General features: G+C 33.6%; 2 protein-coding genes across 13 annotated transcripts in view; one reads left to right on the top strand and one right to left on the bottom strand.

Moving 5' to 3' along the window:
* The window catches only part of Gpr155 (G protein-coupled receptor 155), a 65,597-nt gene extending 59,896 nt beyond the window's left edge, over nt 1–5,701 (top strand). For 8 of the 9 annotated variants that reach the window (XM_047544678.1, XM_047544680.1, XM_047544679.1 and 5 more), the window contains 2 exons: nt 726–863; nt 3,451–5,701. In XM_047544678.1, coding sequence (XP_047400634.1) covers nt 726–863; nt 3,451–3,748 — 436 coding nt within the window. In that variant the 3' untranslated portion in view covers nt 3,749–5,701. Of the gene's footprint in view, nt 1–725; nt 864–3,397 lie in introns of all 9 variants that reach the window. The other variant, XM_047544682.1, reaches the window with a different exon arrangement.
* Nucleotides 4,398–18,299, bottom strand: part of Scrn3 (secernin 3) — a 31,774-nt gene continuing 17,872 nt past the window's right edge. For 3 of the 4 annotated variants that reach the window (XM_047544685.1, XM_047544684.1, XM_047544686.1), the window contains exons 6-8: nt 13,707–13,869; nt 11,396–11,576; nt 4,398–8,846 (exon numbers count right to left, since the gene is read on the bottom strand). In XM_047544685.1, the coding sequence (XP_047400641.1) occupies nt 8,676–8,846; nt 11,396–11,576; nt 13,707–13,869 (515 nt within the window). In that variant the 3' untranslated portion in view covers nt 4,398–8,675. Of the gene's footprint in view, nt 8,847–11,389; nt 11,577–13,706; nt 13,870–18,299 lie in introns of those variants that run through there. The other variant, XM_047544688.1, reaches the window with a different exon arrangement.

Raw genomic sequence — 18,299 nt, 5'->3', positions numbered from 1 at the left:
GTACCGCCCCCCCCCCCCCAAAAAAAAGATTGAGTAAACTACTTGATCTCTGAGTTAATCTTTGTGCTTCAAAACAGTAAAATGTAGTATAAGGAACATTTCTTAGTAGAAACTGAAATGAACCAAAAATGTCTACAAGATTTATAAAATGATCGGGTCCCTAACCCAGCCTGCTGTGAAAAGGAAACTAAATGCAGAATCAATTATGTTTCTGCTTCAGAGACTGATGACATCTGGATGTTGTAGATGAGATGGGCTTGCATGACTGGCTTTGGAACAGCCATTTTGATAGGGCAGGAAGGATTCTCTCCCAGTGCTTTTCTTTCCTTAAAAATAGCCTCTTTCAGCTGGGGTTGTAGCTCAGTGGTAGAGCACTTGCCTAGCACATGTGAGGCAATGGGTTCAATCCTCTGCACCACATAAAAATAAATAAAGGTTAAAAAAAAAAAAAAAACTTTCAGGAAGTGAATAATTAAAAAAAAAAAAAAAAATAGCCTCCTTAGGCATGGTACTACACATTTATAATCCCAGCTCCTGGGAGGCCTCAAGTTTGAGGCCAGCCTGGGCATCTTAGTCAGAACCTGTATCAAGATAAAAGCATTTCTCAAAAAGGGGCTGAGGATGTTACTCCATAGTAGAGCACTTGCCTAGTTTTAACAAAGTTCTGGGTTCAATCTCCAGTACCTCCAAAGAAAAAAACAGACTCCTTAAATTTTGGTTTTCAGACTTGAATTTCTATGGAATAATAAAGAAACAGCAGGAAACCGAGATTCTCCTGTTTCTGAGGAAATAAAAATGACTTGTCAACAATTTATCCATTATCACCGTGATCTCTGTATCCGTAACATCGTCAAGGAAAGAAGGTAAGCAAATTATCATTGCAGGTTCCAGATAATTGTATTTTAGATAAACTAATTTTGGATTTTAACAGGATGCTAATTATGGGTCAGTTTATAGTTTAAGAAGTAGCATATTGAAAGAGCCACATCACTTTGATTTTAATATTTTAAAATATATAACTTTTGATTTCTGCATAAAATGTGAGAACTTTAAAACAAACCAGAATGTGGTAGAATACTAACATTCAATTCATGTTGGCCATTAGTGTCTCTCACAAAGCTTTGAAATGCACTGGATTCTGAAGTGATTTTATATTCCCATTTTCTAGTGCTGTTATTTCATATTACTAATGCTGTAGTCAAGAAAACAAAATGAATGCAGGAGCGGTGGGGCACATGCCCGTAAGCCCAGCAATTTGGGAGGCTGAGGAAGGAGGATTGCAAGTTCAAAGCCAGTCATAGCAACTTAGTGAGACACTGTCTCAAAATTTTTTAAAAGGGACTGGCAGCTGGGGAAATAGCCCAGTGGTAAAGTGCCCCAGATTCAATCCCCAGTACTACAAAAAAATAAAAAATTTAAAAATAAATTTCTGCCTCTTAATTAATTCTGCTGCTTATATCTCATCTCAAGTCCTAATCTTTCTTTGGTCTATGACATTGTATCTGTTCTTCTCATCCTCAAGATATGGAATATACTGCAGCAGGAAACAATCAGTTTTGAATAAACAAATGTTATAGTGCAAATATTTTTGGTTGTCATGAAAGAGAAATAAAACATAAGGAACTTAATATATGTGCATACCTGAAAATTTAAAAACTATACAGGATGGTTTGTTTGCATATATTATGCCACTGTATTTAACATACATGCCATTATAATCAGAAGGTGGCCTGGGTTAGATAGTGGAAAGGGGACTCATTTGGGTGTTGGTTAATACTAGAATTCACCTCCTAAATTGAAGTTTCTTGACTGTGTGACAATGGGCAGGTTCAATTCTCTAAGCCTTAGTTTTCCTTTCTTTAAAAATCTGACTCTTAATGTTGTTTGAATCAAGTGACAAAATGTCTGTGATGTGCCTAGCCCAATGGTAAACTTCAGAGAAGAGTTAGTTTTCTACCCTCAAAGGGTAGGTAGTTTCAACAATTTAAAACTGCTTTTCAAAATTAAAGAAAAAGTCTGTTGTTAGCTCTGTCAGGCCTGTTGTGCTTGCCAACTGTCAGGAAGTGTGGCTCTTACCATTTGTAGGGCTGCCAGGCTGCCTTGGTCCCAGATGGTTGAATGGGCACCAGCTGATAGTGTTCTGGCCTGTTCTCTGTCCCCTTCCAGGCATTACTGCCTGGACAGCATCACATTCTCTGACACACTGTACGTCTCCAAGGGCTTTTGTTACAGCTGCCTGATTAGTCATCAAGAAACTATTCAATTAGTGTCTGGGACAGAGAGGCATTAGACTATAAATTAAAAGTCAACAAACAGGAAGAAGGCTCATATAGGTTGTGAAATTTAGGCTTCTATCAAAAGTGATGTTTGCAGTTGCAAAGAATTAAGAGATCTTATCACTAAGTGAAACACATAGGTTAAAATACTGTAATTTGGGCCTGGGGATGTAGTTCAGCAGTGGAGTGCTTGTCTAACAAGCATTAGGACCCTGGGTGACATCCCCAGCACCTCAAAACAAAACAAACTGTGATTTTATATACTTGAGAAACATTTTGGTTTATTAACCCATTTTATAATTCTTATATGAAACACTAACATTTTATTTATAAAATGTTTTTAATTCTTGTCACCTGTTTCTCATTTCATCTCAGTCTTCATCTGCTATTTCCTATTGTCAAGCGCTTAAGGTTTCACAGCTTGACTGATGCTTGTGAACAGATTCTTGTTATCTATTGCATATTTGTATGAAAATGTACGGAATTTATGTAATTGGGTTTGGGTTTTTGTTGTTTTTTGCATTTCTCTTTTTCTTGTTTACTTGGACATATTTGAAGGACCTCATATTTTCATTAGGAAGACAAAATTTAAGTAATCAAGAAGTAGATTTATAAAGTACCTTCAAAAATAATCTTAAGATTTGTAGCAAGACAGATCTCAAATCCTGCATGACACCTAAATATGATTGGCATACTTAGCAAATATGAAGCAAATCCTGACGAACACCTAAGTATGATTGGCTTGGCTTCTGATGGCAAGAAAGACTACTTGTGGGTACTATAAGCTGGAAATAAAGTATGATTTGAGTAGTTTAATAAAAATAGTCACTTCTTAAGAGCTTACAAAAATATGTAATGTTCCTGAGACAATTAAAATTACTTAGCACAACTAAGAAAATAATAAATTATAAAATACATAATATTCAGACATTATGTCAAATTTTTGTTGAGGCATTTCTGTTTTCACAAGCATCACTGGCACATTTTATTTTTCTCCTAGGGTCAGGAAAGTTAACAACTTCTTTATATTCAGAACAGTTTCATTCCTGCCATGCCTTTAACTGTCATGCCGTCTTCCCTTGTTTCCTTCTGTTTTTCCTTGCTTGTCCTCTACCATGCAGTGCTGATACCAGATTTACAGAACATATGGGTGAATCATTCCTTTGACATACAGGTGTGGTGCAAAGACTTCTGCTGGGACCTTCTGTGGCTGTGACCTGGTGAACTGGCTAATTGAAGTTGGCCTTGCCTCTGACCGTGGTGAAGCTGTGATATACGGAGACAGACTGGTGCAAGGGGGAGTCATCCAACATATTACCAATGAATATGAATTTCGAGATGAGTACTTGTTTTACAGATTTCTTCAAAAGAGTCCTGAACAGACTTCCGCTATTAATGCAAGCAACTCCCAACATGAAAGCTATAAAGAAATTGAGCATTCACCCCCATCATCACTTTCTCCTAAGACCTAAATGATAAAGGAGAATCCCACATGGAATCATATTCTGGCCCCAGATCCAGTATTTATCTATGTGATCTTGGGCAAGTTACAACCTCTCTGAGCCTCAGTTGCCATTTCTGTAAAATCTGACAAGATGCATTCCCATCCCCTGCTAACACTGTGATTTTAGTATGTAAAACACATAGGAAAGTGACCTAGGAAAATTAAAAAACCAAAAGGAAAAGTTCTGATATATAATAATTACTAGAAGTAATACTAATATGCCAATATTATAAAATGATTTCCTGGAACCATCTGCTATAATTTCAAAATCAGTATCTAACTGATGATTCCTTTTAATTGCCAAATTTGACAGATGTTCTGTTGGTGAAATGGACCTAAAATTATGACAACTTTATATTTATTGATAGCACTTCCTAAAAAAGAATTTTACTGAATCTAATAGGAGGTTCTTATTCTTTTTCCCCCCCTTTTATCTGACAAAAACTCATTAACAAACTAGAACCACTTTTTTTTTTTAAAGATTGTCTTTTCTTGCTCTTCTAACCAAAGTACTAATCTGTTCCCTTAGGAAAGGAATAAAAACCTCCATAAATATTATCATCTCCATAATCCTCAACAGAAGTATAATCCAATCTTTAACTTTTGTGCCACAGACAGTAATTTGTGCATATTTATTTAAATGTTATAAAATTATTGCCATGTGATGTATCACTTGTTATTTGCACAAAGCAATATAGTACAGAAGGATAACCCTACAACTTTATTCCCTGCCGTGAATAAAAAAGATCATATATATAGTCCAAGTCAAGAGTTAAAACTTCTAAACATAGCACTCTGTGACTACCTTTAGAATTCTGTCTATGAATTCTATGTATTAAAAAATTATAAATTTTTAAATTACTAAATGTCACTAAGTCCATTAAGGCTCCTGTAATGAAACACCACAAACTGGATAGCTTATAAACAACAGAATCTTATTTCTGGAAACACTTATTTATAGGTCTGGAGGCTGTTTAGTCCAAGATTAAGGCATGTATCTGGTGAGCACCTGATTTCTGGTTTACAGCTGGTGCCTTTTTGCTGTGACCTCATATGGTAGAAGAAAAGAACTCTTGTCTCTTCAGCCCTGAGAAGGGCACTGATGCCATTCATGAGGGCTCTACCATTACGACCTAATCACCCTCCAGTACCATCACACTGGGGATTACATTTCAACATATGAATTTAGGGGGTGCAAACATTCAAACCAAAGCACCCTCAGATAAAGTTCATCTTCAGAATATTAAAGAGAATTATTCACATGATCTTTGAACATCTACTTAATTGTTAGGTGTCAGTGCTGGTTTAACTTACTTAAAATATGTTGAAATGTTTAACTATCTCATGTTTAGTGTTTTATATATAAAGCCATTTAGAAAATTATTGCCTTTTAATGCAACAAATACATGATTTTTAAAAAACCTGCATGGAAACCTAGGGTATTTAACCTGTAAATTTTTACCTTAGTGTACCTATACAAATTTCAAGCTAAAATTGGAGAATGGGGGTGTTTTTAAACAGAACTGTCTTGTGGGAGAACTTTTTCTAAAACAAAATAATGACCACATTAATACTCTGAATGCTCGGGAGTAAGCATAAAGTCTCACTGCTGTTCCAGTAGAGAGATAACTCACATGCATGCAAGCAACTCATACTCAAGTGGGGAAATTTTTTGTTTATGAACAAGTCATATGAATAAGTCATACTGCATATGTTCTGTTATTTGCACAAAAGGATCTTTTTCCATGGAGGACACTAAAAGAAAATCCTAGATCAGAATGATGTGCAGTTTCAGATAAAGGATTTTAAGGGATGTTTTTAGGATTAAGGATATGCTAATTTTATTAAATGAAAATATTTGTAACTGTTACTTTCTCATTGACAAAGCAAGTTTCTCAATAAACTACCTATTTTAACTTTCCTTGCTGTCATCTTTTCTTTGGGTAACTAGAATGATGCAGATGTTATCATAGAGGTGTTTTTCTCTAAGTTTTCAATGTTTTCTTAAATGAGTTTAAGATTGTCCCTTTCTTCATGACCCTTTAGGTCCTGTGTATAGGAACTTCCCCAATTCAGTAAACACCTTTTATTAGTGAGTCAATATGAAATTAAGAGTGCTTTGCATACATTTCATGATTTTTAATATATAGAATCACAGTTGGGAAAATTATGATTAAAATCTACCCCTTCTTACTATTCTTCAGCATAGTCAATTGTTATCTTAACTCTCAATGTACAAATCCATGCCTAACTTGTGCTCTGCTTTTAATATTTTTAGAATAAGATAAAGTATATGTGGTACTTGGGAGAACAATGATTAGTGACCTAAAAGTTATGCAGCAGAATTCAGCTCTTGGTTTTTGCCCCTTCATATCTCATATCATATACATGTGATAAGTGATGACTGGAAACACATTTCAGGACCATAAATATTATCACCATTCTTCAGGGAAAGACAGATTTTAAAGCTCTGCAAATGGTATGATAGAATTCTTAAGTAATTCAAAAGAGAAAAATTTACTTTGTAGACCTGTTTTTGGCAAATTTTCAAGAAGGAACTAACTTTCCAAAATTCTAGACTGCATATCATTTCTAGGGCAAAATTTTTTTATTGAAGATAAATTTATAAACTGATATTGTCATCAAAGATCAAACTAGCTGTTTTAGAAATAATTTATTAAATTATTCCCTTGGTTTATAACATAATTTAAGGATTGATCTAATAGAAAACTTAATTCAGCTACTATATTTTTTACTCTTACAAGAGATAAAATTTAATAAAACCTTAAATTTCTACAGCATAACCCAAGGCATTAATTATCCACACAAATAGCCATAGCCCAAATGCCACATTGCATTTATAGAGTGAAAGTCAAGCTACTTTATAAATTAATTCTCATATTGTAATGATAATCCTTGCTTTTATCTGGGGATTTATTCCCATTTTTAATATGGAAAGAAGTGACAGATTGATTTGAGACTTATCAAAAGCTAGCAAGTTATATGGATAAATTGTCTAATTTTTTCAACCTTACATTTCTATAGGCAGAGGACTGTATAAATTTTTCCTGTCAGTACCAGAATATTTACTTTGCAAATATCTATTAAGCATTTATTACATACCAGACACAATACTGAACACTGGGCATACAACAGTGAAAACAAATATGATTCCTAGCTTCATAGAACTTTATTCTGTGAAAGACAAATTTATAATTAATTTGTGATCAGGATTACATGTAGCTCCAAGAGTATGTAGGAGACCTACCTTGTAGTTTGAGGAAAACTTCCTTAAGGAATCCCTGCTTTGGCAAAACTTGAAAGACGAAAAGAACTACAAAAGGGGAGAACATGGAAGGAATGGTGAAAGAGAGGGTTTAGCCATGAGGAAGGAACTGGGTACATTCCAAGACTTGAAAGAGCAGCACAGTTGGAAACATAAAAAACAATGGTGTGTAATAAGATATAGATGAAGGACAGATTAATTCGTAGGATCTTGGTGGCATTTGTTAAGGATAGAGATTTTAACCCAAGAACAATGTCTTTAAAAGTGTCTTAGACTCAACAATAAGATAATGAACCAACACCTGATTTCAAAATGGGCAAAAGATCTGAACAGACATCTCACCAAAGAAGATATACAAAGGTGGGAAATGAGCAATGAAAAGATGGTCAACATTCCATGTCATTAGGGAATTGCAAATTAAAACGAGAAACAACTGCACACCTATTAGAATGGTCAAAATTCAAAACACCAACAACAAAAAATGATGGCAAGGATATGGAGCAACACTGCTGGTGGCGATGCAAATAGTAATGACTCTGGAAGACAATTTGGCAATTTCTTACAAAAACTAAACATTCTCTTAAAATACCATCCAGCAATTGCACACCTTGGTATTTACCCAATGTAAGCTGAAAATTGATATCCACACAGAATCCTTCACATGGCTATTTGTAGGTTTATTCATAACTGCCAAGACTTAAAAGCAACCAAGATGTCCTACAGCAATGGTACATCCAGACAATGAGATATTTTTCAGTGCTAAAAAGAAAGGAGTTATCAAGCCATAAAAAACATGGAGTAACCTTAAATGTATATTACTAGTAAATAAGAGAAACCAAACTGAAAGGCTACGTACTGTATGATTCCAACATTCTGGGGAAAGCAAAACTACAGAGAAAATTAAAAACAAAACAGTGGTTTCTGAGAGACAGTGGGAAGCTAAAAAATTAGAGTTGTAAGTTCACTGGTAAGCCAACTCTCAATATAGTGTATTTGAATGAAAGTGCATTTTCAGAATTGATACAATGACAAAGACTTAGTGTGTAAATCTAGAAAATTCTCTTGTTAGCACTGGTTAATATTTGCCTAAAACGCAAAAAAACTCACCACTTCATATTTTTTCCGTTACAAAAAAAAAAAAAAAAAAACTCTTGAAATAATTGATAAAATGATTTGATGATGTTACAAAATTATAATATAAATCCATGCATAATATTAATGTCTAATGCTTTATGTAGAATTGAATACTTAATTATTGTGACAAAAATGTTATTGTGGGCCTGGGGGAATATAGCTTAGTTGGTAGATTGCTTGCCTCGCAAACACAAGGCCCTGGGTTCAATCCCCTGCACCACAAAAAAAAAAAAAAAAAAAAAAAAAAGTTATTGTGGCTAAAAGAAATAATTCATTACCTGAAGTAACACCTAGTTGCCCCATGATATATGTGTTCAATTCCAATGTTTTCTTTCTCAGTATCTCAGCAAAACTATATTTAGTTTTAACAGTTGCACTATCACTTGAATACTATTAAAGAATAGTAGCTAAGTAGTTTCACCTGAAGACAATGGATTCTGATTTTGAGGAAGATTTCCAACCATTTCTATGATCTCTAAGAACTAATATTTGCCTTATAAATTCTAATTTCATCTTTTGTACTCTGAGGAAAGAGATTAACAATTTTATCCATATCAAGATGCTTGTTTTGGAGAACTGATTCCATCTCTTTGAATATTTCTTTCTCCAGCTTCCTCATGTTGTCCAACATTGTTCTGGCTTTATCCTAAACAATTAAAAGTATAATAAATACATGAACACATGAATCTAACCAAATTCCAATCCATCCTCACAGACAAGATTTGTTCACTGTGATTTCTACTTCCTGGATTGCTTACCCCTCCTAATCTGTACATACAGAAGGAACAAAACTCTTTTAGACTGAGTTAACATATTAGTACTAAATCCCTGGGTTCAATCCTTAGGATCAAAAACAACAATAGCAACAAAATTCCTGCATATAACCAAGTTAATATTCATATTTTTTGCCTCTTGGTTGCAAAGCACACAAACAAAAGGACCCAAAAGCCAGGCATGGTGGCACATGCCTGTAATCCCAGCAGCTCGGAAGGCTGAGGCAGGAAGATCATGAGTTCAAAGTCAGTCAGCAACAGCAAGGCGCTAAGCAACTCAGTGAGATCTTGTCTCTAAATAAAATATAAAAAAGGGCTAGGAATGTGGCTCAATGGTTGAGTGCCCCTGAGTTCAATCCCTGGTACTCCCTCCCCCCAAAAAAGTGACCCTAAAATCAACTGAGAAATAAGCTATGAAAAAAACCAGCCAAGTCATTTAACAGAAAATACTTCCAATAAATATAGACTTTGAATCTAACCAGTAATCAAGAAATGTAAATTAAAGCTATCAGTAGGACTGAGTCTCCCTAAAACACAAAAGAGGTTACTAGAACTACCTCAATAATACCTCCCTCAATTACATTAGTTTTCCACTACTTTACATTGTCAATCAACAATGTCTTTTGGGCTGGGGCTGTAGCTCACTGGCAGAGCACTTGCCTAGTACATGTGAGGTACTGGATTCAATCCTTAGCACCACATAAAAATAAAGACATTCTGCCATCTACAACTACCAAAAAAAAGTTTTTAAATTAATGTCTTTTAAATAAAGTTTAAAATAGTAATAGCTTTTAATTTTTTATCCCAATATTACTTTGCAATGTCAATCAGCAATTTAATGTAGTTTAACAAACGTTTAATACTAAGTCTATAAAACTCACCTCCCAGAAGCAGTATAATGGGGAAAAAAGAAGTGAAAATTTATGAGAGCAATTATGAACAATGGGGGCTATGTGGAAACTGCTGGGGAGGAGTAAAGGAACCCCAGTAGAGTTCCTGAAGTTTATCACTAAGGGACTTGAGCAAAGGCCAAAGAATCAGAGCATTCATCATCGTTCACCACACAGTTCTGAGTGTGCAGAATAAGCCAAGTGCATGGGAATGATCGACACCTCTGGCCCAGTGGATTGGGCCCCAGTCAGCTTATTAAGAGGGTTCCTGGGGCTTGCCCCTCATTTCACACCACCAAGCTACAAAACAGTATTTAGACTGTAAACCAGGTGTGAAAACAAACTGGTCCCAGATAAAGCAGAATCAGCATTAAGAATTCTTAGCAAATAGGAAGATTGGCAGAGTTCTTTGCTTCAAGTAAAAGCAAAATAGCTAAGGGGAAAAAAAGCATAGCAACTATGCAAATGTACTACAGGCAAAAATGAGTAATTACCTGGAGGAAAATTAATTTAATTGATTTAAATGTAGACAGATGTAAATGTATACACCTTGACAAAGTAAAAGACTTATATAGGAGGAAAAAATCAGCAAGTGGTAGAAATTGCCAAGAAAAGATAAGAGGATGGTTGATCTTTTCCTTCATTGCAGGGAGTCAACTGATAGCTGCCTTTAGACAGCCCTTGTGCTTTCTTTCTTTTTTTCTTTTTCTTTTTTTTTTTTGCAGTGCTGGGGATCAAACCCAGGGCCTCATGCATGCATGCTAAGCAAGAACTCTACTACTACTGAGCTACATTCCCAGTCCCATTTTGTTCTTATCTATTCTTTTTTTTTTTTTTTTTTTTTTTTTTAAGTTGGAGGGGCAAGGGATAGAGAGGGCTGAAGAGGCGTGTGGACATTATAAAATCATCTTTCAATCTATATCAGAAAATAAATACATATGCTTATTTCTAGAGATTTCAGGTAACATTGCTCTTCACAATGTTTACATTTTAAAAATATAAGCATATATGATTTTTTAAAAAACAAAGTATTATTTTAAGTCTATATGGCCTTTAATCACTTTCAATTAATTTTCATCTACAGTCATAGGATTATGAATATTATGTAAAAGAACAGGTTAATTGCCCTTGAGAGTCTATATAATTTTTGGTATGAAATATAGATACTAAGCTAATTACTTAACCTCTCTCCTAGTTTTACATTCTTTATCAGTAAAATGGGGATAACAATAGTACCTATCTTATAAAGTAATTGTGGAGATTAAATGAAATAATCCATATAAAATGGTATATAATAAGTGCTCAATAAATGTTAGTTATTGTTACATTTAATATACTAAATTTCTCTAAAATAGTCACAACACACATATTCTTAACCAAAGGTAAAAATAATACAACTTTACTATAGTATGAACATCTACATTATTTCTAAACCTACTTTTTACATGAAGAAACTGGTTTCCAAAGTTTAGAATCAGATTGAATCATACTTTATTCTCAATGATACAACAAAGAATATAATATAATCATACCTCATTATTATCTATTACATCCAATGCCTGTTGATGTTTTTGATAGAGTAGGTGTCTTCTGTCAGGCTTAATCTTTAAGTGTGGCTTCTTTTTAACTGAATCTTCAAGTTCAAATGTTGGTGAACTGGTATCCAATAGTTGTGAAATATGTGGCACAAATATGAAAGGCTTAAAAACTGATCTAGAAGAAAGAGACTTTATTAAACTGACATGTTAAAATATTTAAAAATTCAGCATCATTCTATATTTTCCAAGATTTTCTCTTAAGAGAAGTTTCTGTTAATGATGCTACATAGTAAGTTGCTCCTGTCATATTAATTATGCTTATGCCCAACTCCTAGGGTACAATATGATCTTGTTTGTAGCAAGGGACAATGCTTTGTTTAGGCTGGCATTCCTATGGACCTAACAGAGAGCCTAGCACATACATGGCATCAGTGAAGGAACAGTTTTCCATTTCCTAAGGCAAGAACAGTCCTCAGTTTTATAGACTAATTGAGGATTATAAACTGGACTGAAAATCAGCACAAGTGTTAATAAGGGGACACAGGTTTCATCCTAACTTCTTGAAAATATCTTTAATAATATAAAAGATTATAACAAAGGGATAGTAAATACAAAATAATTTCTAAATTTAATGTGCATTAAGTTTTGTAAGAGATACAAATGACTTGAATCAAGATAGGCTATAAAAGTCCTAAAGAATAGAAGAAAAAGGAGCCCAAACCTCCACCATGTTGGCTTAGAAACTGACTTCCTTAACAAGATTCTTAAAGTTCAAGAAGTAAAATCAAGAATCAACAAATGGGATAGAATCAAACTAAAAATCTTCACAGCAAAAACAACAAAAAATTATATATATAATAATGTGAAGAGAAAGCCTACAGAGGAAAAAATCTCTATCATACACACCTCAGATAGAGCATTAATCTCCAGGATATATAAAGAACTCAAAAAGCTTAACAATAATAAAACAAATAACCCAATTAATAAATGGGCTAAGGAACTGAACAGACACTTGACAGAAGAAGATAAACAATCAATTGACAAATATATGAAAAAAGTTCAACATCTCTAGCAATTAGAGAAATGCAAATCAAAACTACACTGAGATTCCATCTCACTCCAGTCAGAATGGCAATTATCAAGAACACAAGCAACAATAAATGTTGGCAAGGATGTGGGGGGAAAGGTACAAACATACATTGCTGGTAGGACTACAAATCGATGCAACCACTCTGGAAAGCAGTATGGAGAGTCCTCAAAAAACTTGTAGTGGAACCATCATTTGACCCAGTCATCCCACTCCTAGGTTTATACCCAAAGGACTTAAAATCAACATACTACAGTGACACATCAATGTTTATAGCGGCTCAATTCACAACAGCCCAACTATGGAACCAACCTAGGTGCCCTTCAACAGATAAATGGATAAAGAAACAGTTATATATATACAATGGAATATTACTCAGCCAGAAGAATGAAATTATGGCATTTGCCAGTAAATGGATGAAACTGGAGAATATTATGCTAATATAAGCCAATCCCAAAGAACCAAAGGCTGAATTTTTTCTCTGATATGCAGATGCTAATTCACAATAAGTGGGTAGGGGAAGAATAGAAATAATTTGAACTAGACAGAGGGGAGTGAAGGGAAGGGAGGGTTGGGGGGTAGAAATGATAGAATGAAACAGACATTATTACCCTATGTGCATATGATTACATGACCTGTGTAACTCTACATCATGTACAACCAGACGAATGAGAAGTTATATTCCATTTACTTATGGTGTGTCAAAATGCATTCTACTGTCATGTGTAACTAATAGAACACATAAAAAGATATTTTTTAAAAAGATCATAATCTGGGTACTAGAAAAAAAAAGTCCTAAAGATATAAGTTGAACTATTGATAGTTTAAGTTTTATATGTTTTCTAGATATGGGTATATAAGTAAATCTAACATAACTACATTACTTATTCTATTTACTAATTTATTAATCATCTAATATTGTTAATGTCTGAAATCTAAGTTGAAAAACCTATTTTATTTTCTTGACAATGTTAAATATATTTGTAGGAAAGAAGAGTACAGATAAGTGTACTCCTTAACTATAAGTCTTTTCTTATCATAAAAAATGAGAACAGTTAAACACATATGGAAATTTCAATCTAAAATTGGCACAGAAAATCCACCAACAAATTGTCTTATTTATATAACAAAAATTTAGTCTGACAGAATCATCAACATTCTATGATTTTACCCCACCCCATGACCACTTGCTAAGTTTACAGTATTGTGTGACTTCACCTCTCAGGATCAGGAGTTCCTGTAAAGAAGTGAATGCAAGGAAGGTTGGAATCTTGAGGTAAAACAGAAACCATGCTTGCAGTGGTCAGGAATTCTCCCTCCATATTAATGCCACTTGGTTTATCTCGGAGAATTTCCATCATTGTTTCAAAAGTTATGTTTCCTAAGGAAATAATTTAAAAACCCATCAAATATGTTTGCATACACTTACAAACTGCTTTCTCTACTGATAATATAGGAGATACTGGTCTTGATATAAATGAGATATTGACTATAAACAAACTGTTTTAACAGCAATTAGACTCATTCCATTGTCACAGAAAGATACTTTCTCTTAAATATAAAATACGCAGTCTCAAAACCATTCTAACCAGTAAACACTTCCCAAGAAAAAGGAATCAATACTGTAAAAATACACTCAATCCTATTGTACTTACAGAATTTTTAAGACATATTTAGTAATGAACTGATATCAGTAACTATTATCTGAGTCTGTCCATTCTTATAACCAAATATTTAAAAATATTGTGTTTAGTTCCCAGTATTAAATGAGATAATTTTTTTACAAAATAACACATTATTTTTCCTATAATAATTTCTGTGTCTGACATTAATAATCTTACATGAAAGTGTGGGCTGGAACTTGAAAAAGAATGAATAAGACAAAACACATTATTGGTTAATGGAATCTGGGTGTTCATAATCCTGCTGGGCTACTTTAAAAGTTTAAACATCCATTGTTCATAATGAAATATGTGTGTGATGAAATAGTGCATGTGATTATACTGTTTTACACTTTGATATTTAAAGTTTAATGTTTTTTGGGCTGGGGGTGTAGTTCAGTGGTAGAGCTCTTGCCTAGCACATGGGAGGCACTGGGTTCCATCCTCAGCACCACATAAAAATAAATAAATAAAGGTATTGTGTCCATCTACAACTAAAAAAAAATTTTAAAAGATAAATTCAAATTAAGTTTAATGTTTTTAAGAATTTGTTGAGGAAAACAGAAAAAAGTATTTTATATCTTTAGTAAACATAACCATGCCCCTGGTTATAGAGAGCTTTAGATTTCAATATTTGGAAAGCATCACCAAAAATTTTATAAAGTCATTGATGTTTTCAAACAGCTCTGTTCATTGTGTACACATCCATAGTCAAAGATGAGGCTCAGAACTGCCTTACAGTAACAACAAAAAATCTTAACCTACCTGATGCAATTATGGTTTGGATATAAATGTCCCCCCCTCTAAAGCTCCTGTGTGAATGCAGTAATATTCAGCAGTGAAAGGATTAGATTATAAGAGTTGTAATCTCATTAGTGGATTAATCTACTTGATGGATTAATAATTTGAATGGGCTAGCTTGGCAGTAATTATAGGCAGGTGGGAATGACTGGAGGAATTAGGTCACTAGAGGTGTGCCCTTGGGGTTTGTATTTTGTCCCTGATCCCTCTTATCTGCTTCCTGGCCACAATGAGTTGAGCAGTTTTCCTCCACCAGTCCCTCTGCCATGATGTTCTGCCTAACTGTGGGTCCAGAGCAATGAGACCTCTCAAACTGAGCCAAAACAAACTTTTGCTCCTCAAAGTTGTTCTTGTCAAATATCTTGGTGACAGCAATAAAAAGCTGACTAAAACAGCAGTCTGCCAAAAATAGCTTGTTTTTCTTTTCAACTATCATGAATTTTCTTCTGCAAAATTTATCACTCCAAATTCCTCCTGGGTCAAATTAAAATTCCTGCAAATTAAAACATACTATTAAGCTCAACTGAAATAAATGACTTTTTCCTCTCCATCTACAAGTGGTAATAATCTTTTGTCTATATTTGTCCTAGTCCCATCATTAGATTATAAATTTTCTATAGAAAAGGATGATATTTCTCTCTGTTTAGTTCTCATGTATTTTAAAAAAAACATTTTAGTGCATCTGTTAAGTGCCAGGCACTATCACAGAAAGTAGAGCTGTATCTATATAGAGATATAAATACAAAGAGATATATCTCTTCATGAATATAAAGAAGTCAAATACCCTGATCTAATTTCAACTAAAGTACCTACAGTTAACAACTCATTTACAATCTCTCCTGAAAAGTTTCAGAATGAGAATCAAAACTTCATGATAAAAAATAGGGTAAAAAGAATTGTTTGAACTTTTAATGTGAAATAAAAATATTACAGAAAAAGGTTTACATGAACTTATAAAAAATTTAGTTTAAAATTTTAACATATGAATTCTTAAAACAAAGAATTAGATAGAATTTTTCCAACAAAATTTTAAGAGAATTCAACTGTATTTGACTATTGCAGCATGATCATAAAGATAATTTTCACAAAAATATTTGAGGACTACATCAAGTTTCCTAACCCATCATTTCCCAGCATCCAATAATGGGGTTGGCCCTCCCTTAATGTTCTAATATTCAAGTCACTTTCTTTGAAAGCACTTGGTCATATTACCATCCTCAGTTTTCTCTTCAGTTAAGAGGTCTAACTTTCTATCCATGCCTTTTTTGTCATTGACTTTGTATGAGACTTAAGCAGTAAATCTATTACCTTCATAGATTTCTTGAAATCATCCACCATTTGCAAGACTTTCATTTTGTAGTCTATGTGTATAGTGTCATTGAATATTTAATAATCATAGGAACTAACCAACAAAAATCTGGCAGCAGAGCTGATGAAAGACATGCTAAGTAGGGAAAGATGTCTGAATAAAGACTAGTTTTATAAACAGTTCCTTGGTATTTGTTTTTATGTTGAAGCTAATTTTGCTTCTCTATGAAACTTTTTTACCTTTGGGGCATCAACAATGAAAATTTAGGTAAAATGCACATAACTTCTATTATCCATCACTGTTTTCTGAAATCTTTGCTTCATTAACCAGTTGACAGATTACTAAAATGATGTGTTAGTTTCTGAATGCACCTGTATCTCCTCAATTTTCTTACATGATCTCCTAATTTGATGTTGCACAAAATACTCAATTCTAAAAGTATAACTCTACTTGAAGATTAAAATAGGATCAATGACATAAAATTACCTACCTGCAAATCCAAAAAACAGATTTCAAAACTACAAAAATAAGGTACCAGTGATAAAGTTAATTAAATAAGTGAAAACACTCAACAGTTTCCTTATAATCGAAAAACAACCAATTAGGAAGTACAATAGAAAATATCCCATTCACATTACCAGCAAAAAAATAAAAATACTAGAAAAATACTTAGAGGTCAACATGGAAATCAGTAATTAAAGTTTCTACTTAATTGGAAAAAGAAGACAAAATAAGCCCAAAGCAAGCAGAAGGAAGTAAATAATGAAGAAAAGAACAGAGAATAATGGAATTAAAAACAGAAAAATAGAGAAAAATCAATTAAACAAAAAACCAGCTCTTTGAAAAGATCAATATAATTGAAAAACCTCTAGTTAGACTGACAAAGAAAAGAAGACACAAATTACGAAATTTTCAATATCAGAAATGAAATGGGGACATGACAGACTCACAGACATAAAAAGGGAATACTACAAACAACTCTATATACATAAGTTGACAACTTAGGAGAAATGGACCAATTCTTTGAAAAGCATGTACTACCAAAACTTACTCAAAATGAAATTGATAGTTTGAACAGCCCATAACTTTTAAGAAATTGAATTTATAGTAATTTCCAGTGTTAAACATAATTTATAGTGGCAAAAAATTGGAAACACATGTTGAACAATACCATCTGTTACTGGTCACTATGATCCAGAAAACTTAAGACCAGATCATTCATGTCTGTTGCTATGTGGTCTCATGCCTAGCACAAAGTGTTGACTGAATACTTCTTTAACATAATGAAAGAGTCAATGTAGAAAACAGGATGAAGAAAGCTATAAAAGTCTACTTAGAGACACAAAATAAAATATGAATAAATGTATAACCTTACCTTGTTTTTAATAGGAAGGCAATATTATCAGGTGTCAGTTCTCTCTAAAACTAATCTACAGTTTTAACTCAATTCCAGCCAAACCTCAAAAATATTTTCTTGGGGTAAACTGAAAAAATATTGTAAAATTCATTGGCAAAAACAAACATTCAAGAATTGCCAGGGTAATTCTGAAAAAGCAGAATAATGAGGTATTTTTCATGTCACATAAAAAGCAGTATTATAAATTCTCTCATATTGTTCTCTAGTTCATAAAACAGGTGTTAAGGGGTTGACAATGTAATTCTGTAACTCAGTTACAGTGGTATAGCACTTGCCTAGCATGAATGAGGTCCAGGGTTCAATCTCTAGCACTGAAGAGAGAAAGAAAAAAAAAAAAAAAAAGAGGATCTGGGTACCATGGGGCACACCTGTAATCAACTACTTGGGACAGAAGAACTGCAAGTTAGAGACCAGGCTGGGAAACTCAATAAGACCTGTCTCAAAATTAAAAGAGGGGTGGGTGTAGCTCAGTAGTAGAACACTTGCCTAGCATACTTGAAAAGGGTTCAATCTCCAGGACTACAAAAAAAAAAAAAAAAAAAGGAAAAAGAAAGTAAGTCAGGCTCTGATTGTTTCAGGTGTTCATTCAGGTCTTCAAACAGGGAGATTTCCCCCGCTCCAAT

Source organism: Sciurus carolinensis, chromosome 3 (assembly GCF_902686445.1).
Source record: "Sciurus carolinensis chromosome 3, mSciCar1.2, whole genome shotgun sequence".
Lineage (NCBI taxonomy): Eukaryota > Metazoa > Chordata > Mammalia > Rodentia > Sciuridae > Sciurus > Sciurus carolinensis.
Note: the sequence above shows the minus strand (reverse complement) of the source record. Positions and strands in the feature narration are given on the sequence as shown.